This window comes from Pteropus medius, unplaced genomic scaffold (genome assembly GCF_902729225.1).
Source record: "Pteropus medius unplaced genomic scaffold, Ma_sr-lr_union100, whole genome shotgun sequence".
Lineage (NCBI taxonomy): Eukaryota > Metazoa > Chordata > Mammalia > Chiroptera > Pteropodidae > Pteropus > Pteropus medius.
The window spans coordinates 25,549,323-25,560,937 of record NW_024346667.1 but is presented as its reverse complement, the minus strand read 5'-3'; the positions used below and the strand labels follow the sequence as shown (position 1 = coordinate 25,560,937).

The 11,615-nt window shown below is 36.6% G+C and overlaps 1 protein-coding gene across 2 annotated transcripts; it reads left to right on the top strand.

Moving 5' to 3' along the window:
• TKTL2 (transketolase like 2) lies at positions 1-6,281 on the top strand. Of its 2 annotated transcripts, none has more exons than XM_039876287.1 (2): positions 1-115; positions 2,785-6,281. In XM_039876287.1, exon 2 carries the CDS (start codon positions 4,227-4,229, stop codon positions 6,105-6,107), a length of 1,881 nt encoding a protein of 626 aa, XP_039732221.1. In that variant the 5' UTR covers positions 1-115; positions 2,785-4,226; the 3' UTR covers positions 6,108-6,281. The 2 variants fall into 2 exon arrangements, with proteins under 2 accessions (XP_039732221.1, XP_039732222.1); XM_039876288.1 differs by having other exon boundaries at positions 1-3,563; positions 3,996-6,281.
• Positions 6,282-11,615: the final 5,334 nt, after the last annotated feature.

Here is an 11,615-nt window from a genome sequence, read left to right as displayed (position 1 = left end):
GGACGAGTACGTTTCTCTAAAACGTCCGGGAGAACCGAGCCCTTGTCTTTTTTGCCCGAGTTGGACGTTTAAGCCGTAACCAGCGAGCAGACTCCCTGCGAGGCCGCAAGACAAGGTGGGAGGCGGAGCGTGGAGCCGGAGGGCGAACTTGGCCCCGCGCCAAGTGCGAGGCGGGGTTTTGAGCTGTGCTTAAAGACGCCTGGAGCTTCAGCCCAGTAGCGTCCCAGGCTCGGACTTGGATCTTGAGCATCCGTCCGGGTGCACAGATCCGGAGCTGCTGAATAAGGCTCGCCTCCTGGGATCCCCTTTCTCGCAGAGGCTGGCCCCTTCCAGGGCAGACTGCTCAAAAATGACAAAATGACCACACACCACCCCGTCCTCCTCTTCAATCCAACACCCCCGCACTCAATAACTACTGTAGTTTGTAGATATTTCCCTGTGCTTTAACAAATACACAGAGGTGTGTGTTTGTGTATAATGGTTAAGTATTTATTAACATTATGTATTGATAAAATAAGAATGCATGCTTAATTTCTAGGGTGACCATTAAAAGAACAGAAATAGTGTAACTTTGAATAGGATACAAACAAATAGAGAAAACAGAATAATTTGGAAAACACTCGGATCATTCAAAGCAAGGAAATAAAGGGGGAAAATAAGACTAGGGAAAATGGAAAAGAAAAATATGGTGATGGATTTAAATACATATAACAATAATTATGGACTAAGTGCCCTAATTTAAAAACTAACATGTCATATTGGATTTAAAACATATGACTCTGCCCTGATTATGAGACATATATAAAATATAAGGAAACAGAAAAATTAAAAATCAAAGAAATAGGTGTGCTAAGCGAATATGAATGAAAAGAATATTCGTATAGATATATTAATGTACAAAATAGACTGTAAATCAAAAAGTATTATGGTAGAAAAGATCACTTCATAATGATAAAAAGTTTCTATTTGATATATACATGTACTTAGTAAGATAGCTCCAAATATACAATGGAAAAACTGATAAAATTTCAAGCAGTAGAAAAACCAACTGCCTTGGTGGGAAATTACCTTTTTTTAGTAATTAATAGAAAAAAACTAATAAAGATTTAAAATGATTTAGAAGACTTGACCACAACACAATTTGGCCTAGCAGATCTATTTAGAATACTGTTTCCAGTGCTTGCAAGAATACATTTTTTCCCCCAATAAACCTATTGTCTTTCAAAAGAATTTTACCCTTACTTGCTCCATACTCTGCCAACTAAACTAACCAAATTCAAGACATGGAAGAAAAAAAAATGAACTCGGCACCTGTGCCTTTCTTTAATAATATTTTAACAAAACAATAATTTAGATAAAATATAAGTGTAACTTTAGTATTCTCAGTCTCTAAATATAACTCACCCTTATAGAGCAAATGTATGTATTTTCATAAATCAGTGTAGATCTCCTGAGTAATCATTATGTGTATTATTTTCTGTACTGTACTGCAACACAGTAGAAATTGCACTTACCAATACCTGCAATTTATATTTTTCCCTTCATAGCTATTTGTATTAGTGATCCTGCTAGGTGTTATTTTTATTTGAAGCACACCCTACAATAAACATTTTTCCATACTATTAAAAAAAAGCATTTATTTTCAACAGACTTTAAATCAAGGATCAAACTGGCAGATATGTTTTATTTTATGGATTTTTTTTGCTAACAATGTGTTCACAAATTTTTCAGTTTTGAATGTCTACATAGGATTGTATTCTCCAGTTTGTCACAGGCACCTTCCAACCCTCTTACATAATATCTGACATTCATGTACTCATGGTACCTCTCTAGCTCAGTAGGTACTTGAGTTTGCCATACCCAACTTTGTGTGGATAAACAAAAATTAATAAATGAATAATTTCTTCCCATTTGCAGAAAACTTTTGATTATCTTCCAATATGACCTCTAAAATGAGTTAATGGACTTTTCTCCAAGACAACTAAATTTTGAGCATGTTGACCCAAAAATATTTGGCTGGCCTTTTGTCAGTGATAGCCTCTTCTAAATGGGGGAAATAGAATGTGTTTTTATGGCTTTGATTTATTTGACTAAGTTGTGATCGCAGCCGCATTGGATAATTTTGCATTATCAAATTATGCATACTTTATTTGGTTATTTTTTATTGTATGTTTTAAAATGGATTCTAAAAGGCTAATATGTTTAAAGGAAATATTATTAGTAACTTTTATATAACTTCATACTTCCCTTTAAAAATATCTCACAACACTTTGAAATATTTTACAGATAATTTATAAAATATCGTTGTCCTTATAGTGTAAAAATTCCACACAGTCTCCTAGAATGATAGTGGAAAATTCATACTCACTATCTAGGATATTAAATCTCCAATACCACATTCCTTTCTCAACACAACTGACCTTTACTAATGTGAAAAAACTTTTTATTTAATACTTTGGGAAACACTTGTGCAATACTTTAAATGAATGGAAGAATTTGGGAACTTGAAATGTTAAGTAGTTCCTATTTCTCCTATCTTTTATTCATGTGAACACTGCCTCATACATCATTTTTAAATGATCATGTTTACCAATTACTTGGATTTATTAGAGCTCTCCTCAGCCAAAATAACAGTGAGCTACCAGTGTTCATACTAAGTGTTTTCCTGTAAGCCACTAGTAGTTTTGCTATTATTATGCTCTGAATATCCTTTTTCTCTAATTGCCATCTTTACTCCCAGTCTAACTCTAGTTTGTTTTTATTTTCTCTTCCTTTGTCTAAAAGGATAAGCAAACATTAATTTGCAAAGGGCATGGGGAGTAATGAATACAAGATGACCTCTTAAGGACTTTTCCTATTCCAACATTCCTTCAGCAAGACTTAAAATCTTGTTCGTGTCATACCATTAGGGTTTATTCTAATATGTATCCTTAAAAATGCAAATGATAAAACTAGTGTAAATGGCAAATAATATTTAAAATATTTTTCTGAGATATAATGTAAGAGATATATAAAGAGTAACAAGACCCCATGAGTTAGTTGTTTGCGACTTGATTGATTGGACTCTCAAATTGTCTGGGGGAGCTTTTAAATTTATTGATGCCTAGATACATCGCCCAGAGATTATGATTTAATTGGTTTGGAGTGCAGCCTGCACATGAAATTTTAAAAAACTCTCCAGATGATGCTAAAGTACAACCAATGTTGAGAACCACTGGTCTATTTGAAGATGATCATCTGCTCTTAACTTTGACTACACATTAGAATCACTGCTTGCATTTAAAAAAAATATAGCTTCCCAGACTCTACTTCCACAGATTCAAATTCAATTTGCCTGGGGTGGAACCCAGTATTGTTTTTTGTTTTTATCTGTTTTGTTTTCAGTGTCATGATTTTAAAGTGAAGTCAATGCTACTGCTCGAGAATCAAGATCTCGTGGCACAGGAGATGACACATCATCATTGAGTTTTGGGTTTTTTTTTTGTTTTTTTTGTTTTTGATGACAAGCTATACCCCTTCCCCACTAGAAGAGCTCGTGGCACAAATTTAGTTTTATAACTAAAGTAAGTAAATTAATTCTGTTTTTAAAATTATTATTTGTAGTAACAATAATAGTATTTTAGGGTGTCCTGGAAAATTGTAGTTCTAGACATTCTGCCATTGAGTGGTTTCAGATTCGTTTCTCCTGTAAGTCAAAATCAAAATTTTGCTCTGAGAAAGTCTGTGTTGCCATACTAGGTTAAATTGAAAGTGACTGAAATTAAAAAAAAAAAAAGGAAGTGACTTTGGATCACTTCTATTAAGGCTCTGCTGTAAACAGTGATGTCTTGGATATAGCGTTAATGCAGAAGCACAACCTCACAAATAGCTTCCTGTAACATGGATATAAGAATGCCCCCTTTTGAATTTATAACAGGAAATGTATAAAGAAATTTATTTTTAATAATGTTGAACATGCAAGTAACAAAGTAAATATTGGAAATCCATTCACCTAGGCTCTGAAGGTGAGTCATTTGCAGAGAAAGAAGCGGGGGCGTGCAGAGGGTCCCGAGGTGGTGGGTGGCCCCAGGCGCGTGATCCCCGCTGGCTGCTCTCGCCTTCGCCGGTTGCTGACTGAGCTCGTTACCAGCACGAGCGGGGGGCAGGGGGTGCGGCGGTCACGTGACGGAACGGCCACTTGGTGGTCAGGCAACGTTTGCTCTGCGGGAAGCAGCAAGAGTGCTGCCATGGCCGACGATGATGCCAAACCCGATGCGGACACTGTGCAGGTGCTGCGGGACCTGGCCAACCGCCTGCGGATCCATTCCATCAGGGCCACGTGTGCCTCCCGCTCCGGCCACCCCACGTCCTGTTGCAGCGCAGCCGAGATCATGTCGGTACTCTTCTTCCACACGATGAGGTATAAACAGACAGACCCAGAACATCCCGACAATGACAGGTTCATCCTCTCCAAGGGCCATGCAGCTCCAATCCTCTATGCTGCTTGGGCGGAGGTGGGTGATGTCAGCGAATCCGACTTGCTGAACTTGAGAAAAAGTCACTGTGACTTGGAGGGACATCCCACCCCAAGACTGTCGTTTGTTGATGTGGCAACAGGGTCGCTTGGGCAAGGATTAGGTGCCGCGTGTGGAATGGCTTACACCGGCAAGTACTTTGACAAGGCCAGTTACAGGGTGTTCTGCCTTATGGGAGATGGCGAATCCTCGGAAGGCTCTGTCTGGGAGGCTTTGGCCTTTGCTTCCCACTACAATTTGGATAATCTTGTGGCAGTCTTCGATGTTAACCGTTTGGGACAAAGTGGCGTCGCGCCCCTTGAGCATTGTACAGACATCTATCAGAATCGCTGTGAAGCTTTTGGGTGGAATACTTACTTAGTGGATGGCCATGATGTGGAAGCTTTGTGCCAAGCATTTGCGCAAGCAGCTCAAGTGAAGAACAAGCCCACTGCTATAGTAGCAAAGACCTTCAAGGGCCGGGGTATTCCTAATGTTGAGGATGCAGAAAATTGGCATGGGAAACCAATGCCTAAAGAAAGAGCAGATGCGATCATCAAATTAATTGAGAGTCAGATACAGACCAACAAGAATCTCATCCCAAAACCCCCTGTTGAAGATTCACCTCAGATCAACATCAAAAATATAAAAATGACCTGTCTGCCTGATTATAAAGTTGGTGACAAGATAGCCACTAGGAAAGCATATGGTTTGGCTGTAGCTAAACTGGGCCATGCAAATAAAAGAGTTATTGTCCTGGATGGTGACACAAAGAACTCCACCTTTTCTGAGATATTCAAGAAAGAACACCCTGAACGTTTTATCGAGTGTTTTATTGCTGAGCAAAACATGGTAAGTGTGGCACTGGGCTGTGCCACACGTGGTCGAACCATTGCTTTTGTTAGTACCTTTGCTGCCTTTTTGACTCGAGCATTTGATCAAATCCGAATGGGCGCCATATCTCAAGCCAATATCAATCTCACTGGTTCCCACTGTGGGATATCCATAGGTGAAGATGGACCCTCCCAGATGGCCCTAGAGGATCTAGCCATGTTCCGAAGCATTCCCAATTGCACTGTTTTCTACCCAAGTGATGCCATCTCAACAGAACATGCTGTTTATCTGGCTGCCAATACTAAAGGGATGTGCTTCATTCGGACCAGCCGACCAGAAACTGCAGTTATTTATACCCCACAAGAAAATTTTGAGATCGGACAGGCCAAGGTCATCCGCCACAGTGTCAATGACAAAGTCACAGTTATTGGAGCTGGAGTTACTCTGCATGAAGCCTTAGCAGCTGCTGACCATCTTTCTCAACAAGGTATTTCTATCCGTGTCATTGACCTATTTACCATTAAACCTCTGGACGTTGCCACTATCGTCTCCAATGCAAAAGCTACAGGCGGCCAGATTATCACAGTGGAAGATCACTATCGAGAAGGAGGCATTGGAGAAGCTGTCTGTGCAGCTGTCTCCAGGGAGCCTGACATCCTTGTTCATCAACTGGCAGTGTCAGGAGTCCCTCGAAGTGGGAAACCTAGCGAATTGCTGGATATGTTTGGAATCAGTGCCAGACACATCACAGAGGCTGTGAAATATACTTTAATGAATTAAAATAGCTGATTTCTTCAAAAGTCAGTCTGTTGGCTTTGGTCTTAAAACACTGTTATCTTTTATATCACATTCATGCTGATATAATTATAAAACCATTTATATCTATACCATTGTGTTTTTTACAGATATTTAACACCTTTATTCCTAATTCGGAAATTCAATTTAACTACCTTTCTGTTATACTGTGATTATATATATATATGATATATATATAGATATATATCATAGATATATATCTATATATATATACACAGTCACTTTCATTTTTGAATCATTAAAGTAAGTTATAACATTTTAAGTAACCAAATAGCAAACAAACAGCCACCAAAGTTTTCTGATAAGACTACAAATAACTGACTGGGTTAAGAATCACAGGTTACAGTTTCTTAAATGGTGTAATTTCCTTGTAAGTAAAGAAAATTTGAATTTAACTATAGACTACAATAGCCCAGGTTTTGAAGCAAGTTTGAACTTTCATGTAATGCAGTCCTACCTGCAGCTCCTCAGATAACATTTGACTGCAGTTGCCTTGGGATTTCATCCCAAGTTTGACTTCATCTTTCCTCTACAGTTTAGGGGCAATAGAGAAGCAGCGAAGGTTCTTAGAATGTACCACACGGCTTGCAGTGATTGTTCCATAAAGAGATGAAAGCATAACCAGTTACAGTCCGCACACTACTTTGGAGAGATTTAAATGTTTCATTTTCTCAGTGACCAAACCAGATTGCTAACTGGACTGTATTTACTAAGAATACTAAAGTCAGTATAATAAAGCATTTAAAAACCAGCAGCTTGATTTAGTTTGTGCCATGTATGTGTGATTTGTTTTTGCCCCAGTAACAAAGAAACTTCTGTCTAAACTAAGAGCAGAAAGACTCATATCCCTCAACAATAATCCTGGGAAAAGATTTGAGCTGGAGATGAATCGCTGGAGAACAATGTGTGGGCTGAAAAGCCATCTCTTAAGCAGATTCCTAACTTTTAGCTATGAGTAGATAAATCATCTGACTAGACTACAAGAAAAGAGTACCAGTCGGGTAAATTAAAGATGGACCCAAGGTTCAAAACTAAATTTAAAATTACTCTATGTCTGGTATATCAGAAAATCCCTTATTTTATTGCCTTTGTTAAGTGCATATAATAAGACATATAAGTTCTTTGGATTTATATGTCTCAGGAAACGTTATTCTTGAAGGTATGGTAGAGACCAAAAAAGACCTACTTGAGAATCGGAGCAATTGGGGCCTACTCATTCTACCACTGCCCTTTTTCTCTGAGCTGGTTCTGTTTCCCTCTTTTAAAAATCGATCATAAGTGCTCTGTTTATTCCATAAAATTTTTAAATTATTTTGTAAAAATAAACAGTTGCTAAAGGATCATCGTAAAAGTTTATAAAATGCAAACAAGCAAAAAATATTACTTCATTTATCTCTCACATACACACACAGAAAACTATATTTGCTACCATGAGATTATACCTGAATCTTCCAATATAGTCATTCCCATCTAGTAACGGCAATTAAACATTGCATATCCATGAGTAGGGTGCTATTGAATAACAAGACTCCATTCTAATTTTTCAAACCTGAGAGATAACATTGATTCAAACAGAATAAAACAGATAAAACACTAACACAAAATTACTTGTCATAATTGGAGTGCACATACTAGATATGGGCTTTAGCTTTTATAGCTTATAATGTGAAAGTAGGGTTCAAAATGGTCTGTTTGCAACCAAACATGCATAAATACACCTTCATAATGACAGTAGATCAGGCTTTTTTTTTATGACTAATGCACTCTCAGAGACCATCAAAAATATTTTTTGTAGGAAGATGGGCAAGCCCTTAAGACTTCCTGTAAAGGTTCTCTTCCATGAGGCATCAACCAGTGCTAACAGCTCCAGAGAGGAGAAATAGGAGGTGAAAATTATCTTGCGTCCACAATTCTTCAAGTAAGATGGAATCTTTCCAGTTTTGTTATATCAAATATTCTCCAGCCTTAAATTCCTCAAGAGTTTCTTCTGATAAATTGAAATGTTCACTTTAATGTAGTACTGTTTATCATTGTTTTCTCTCTCGAGTTAGTACTTTTTGTGTTATGTTTAAAAAATGATTGCTTTCCTCAAGGTTATTGAAGGTATTTTCTTGTGCAAACTTTATATCTTTCACATACAGATCTACATTTCATTTGTAATTATTATGTTCGGCATGAGGTTTGGGGTCAATACAGTTTTTGACACAATTGCACAGCACCATTAAAAAATATTTATATTCTTTCCCTCACTGCACCAGTGTTATCTTTCTCATATCATACATAAGGTGACTGCACATGTACTGATTTATTTCTGTCCCATTGGTGTATTTGTTTATTCTTGTGCCCATGCTACACTGTCTTAATTACCATTTCTTTTTTCATAAGTCCCAATATTTAGTAGTTTAAGTCTTCCATTTTCTCTAGTTTTTGTTTCAAGATAGCCTTACCTATTCTTGATCCTTTGAATTTTCATATTAATTTTAAAAATAGGCTGTCAATTTCAACAAATTCACTTGCATCTTGATGCAATTACATCTGGATTGTATTGCCTTTTAATATTCTATTTAAAGAGATATTATTAAAAGTTTTTTAGGACATTAAACTAAAGAGATCTCATTAATTTTAGCAAGTTAAGTTCACAGTTTTCAAATAGAGGAGAAAGTGACTTGCGAGGGGGCTGGGGACTCCTTGGTGGGATGTAGGTCCTGAAGACTTTCCAAGTGATGTGTAGGCATGGAAGATTTTAAAGCAAATCTATTTCCAGATCCTCAAATCCATATTTTTGTTTCTAAAATTGATCTATCTAACAATAATCCTGTGATTTTTTTTCCCCCAATATTCTCTTTCATAATGGCCCCTCTTGTACTTTTCAAAACAAAGCCATACTTTTCACCCATTCTTACTGTTATCAGTCATTGGCAGTTGTGAAATCTTCGGAGTGCCAAAGGAACATTTAAAAATATCGACTCTGGAAAAGCCTCCTTTAAGGAAGCCACCATGAACCAGCAGTAAATCATGTATCTTTCTTTGCCTTCCTGCTAATTTTCGTAAAGGTAAAGCCTGGAATTAGAAAGTTATTTGAACCTATATGAGTATGTTCTGAGTTCATGGTATATTACAGATTGGAGTGGTGGCAAAGATGACATTTTTTGTTTAACAAAGTCTTGCTCCTATGCCTGAGCTTTTGTCAAAGCATCGCTTAGAGTCACAGGATAACAAAGAAAAGAACATAGTAAGAAAAACTATGAAAATTGCATTAAGTTTACAAAAAGCAAACAAATAGAATAAAACATAAGCTTGTTTTATAATTAAAATCGATGAATCAAGAAATAGCTGCTTTTTTATTTTCTTAAACTAAAATTATTAAACTGATCTGGTTTGCTACAGATTTATCTTATGATGTTAACTTGGAAGATTGCAGCTTTCTATTTCATCCAGTCCACAAGTTCTGACAAGTCTCTATGTCTTATCCAGCTATGAGTTTTAGAAATGGAATATTCGAGATTTATGAAAAGTATTTTCGGTCTTTTCAGTATAGAGACGATAAAGACTCTCATTTACTTGTGTCTATATTATGAAATTATACTTTGCATGATTCCAAGGCAGAGGAAGTTAGAAGTTCTATGTTTATTTCTGATCAACCAGTGGATCATTTAATATTTTTGTACTATTTTGTTTAGATTCACAGGGGACATGATTTCTTTGACTTGTGACAAGATTTCTGGATAATGCATAGCCATATACGTTATTTCATTTGGATGTAAGACTCTAGCTTGTTGTCACTGATAGACCTTTTTTCTGCTTTTTTAAATCTTCGATATTCCTCATTATCTCTGATAGTGCATATTGCTACCACATACTTACTAGATTTATATTAGCCTAACTTCAGTTTACTGCAGATTCTCATGTATAAATAGTGCTTTACAACAACTTCTCATGAAGCCTTAGATGTGAGTTGAGGGAAGAGCAGAACCAGCAGAAGTATGAACATCCTTATGTGGAGTATCTCTTGAGAGCCCAAGGAGACACTCCAAATAAGTATATTCTAGCTGAGCATAGAATGCTACTATGTATAATCTAAATTTTGAATTGATATCACAATGCTCAGCTCTCGATGAGTATGTCAGTTCTTAATGCTTCCTAAAGTCCAGTGATCAGATGCTCAATCCAAGAACTGTGTCTCAAAAGGAGACTTGCTTTCCAAAAGTGGCTTGAACTTGCTCCAGAATTCTGAGACTTTGTTGTGATATTCTTATCAAAGCCAGCCACAGTCACCATAGAGAATATTCATGGAGTGTTTTAAGCATCATCGGATTTCTTGGATCATGCAGATAAAAAATGGCAGAGCTGCTTAAACAGCCTGTATCATCTGGAGAGTCTTTTCTCTTCTGGGTTCCACTAAAAGCTGACAAGTCTTTATTTATATCATTAGGTAAATGTGATATATATTGCTTCCAAATACTAAGCATTGTGGTTTTTAGTAAAGATTACAAGGTACGAAAACGTACTTCATTTGATAGGTGAAATTGTAATTTGTTGAAGACCACTTTACTACCTCCTCCTCTAGAAACTTCAATGAGGTGACAGAACCCTGTATTTTCCAGGGATTTATCTTTCATACCCTATATCTCACAAAAGCATTCAGAATATTGACATTTCCTCCTGTTCAGGTCCAAATAGCATGGTGTCATCAGTACAGTAAGATGTCCTGTGGGCTGGCGAGATGATCTAATTCTCATTTATTAAATGACAGCAAAGAGTCAGAGTTGACATCGTTCTGACGTAAAATGCTTAATGTCCTGCTGTTCCTTCCAGGTAAAGTAAATTGCTTCTAGAGATCTCTTCTTAGTTAAGACAAAAAATCATTTGTGAAAGGTGTGATGAGCTCTAATGATATGCCCCTGTAAAGATAGCAGCAATTGGAATGTGCCTGTCTGATTAAGCTTATTATAATGCACTGTTATTCTTCAATGGTAAATCAGTTTTTCACATTGGCTTAAAAAAAAATCATTAAAGAAATGTGGTGGGAGTTACTTTTTATTGTCGCTCCCTCTCTGGGTGTTGTAAGGTCAGCAAGGGCAAAGAATTCTATTTATTTTATTCACTGTTATATTCACAATACTCAGAACCCTACTTGGCATGCAATCAAATATTTGTTGAATTAATGAATATTTAGATATAAATAAACAGAAAGGTGTATGGGGGATTACAATGGATACAATTAAAGATATAAATAGGGGATCATAACTTGAAGGCATTTTTATGCAGAGGATTTTGGAATTTATTATGTAACTAATGGAGAATTACTGAATAATATTTAAAGTAATGTGTTGATTAATTTATATTTTAGAAATATAATTAAAATATTAATATGAAGTATAATTTAGAGAATGAAGAGCCTAAAGATAGGGAGCCCTAGGAAATAGAACAAATTAAAGATAGTCATCTAGGTATTTATGTCTGTCTTATTTT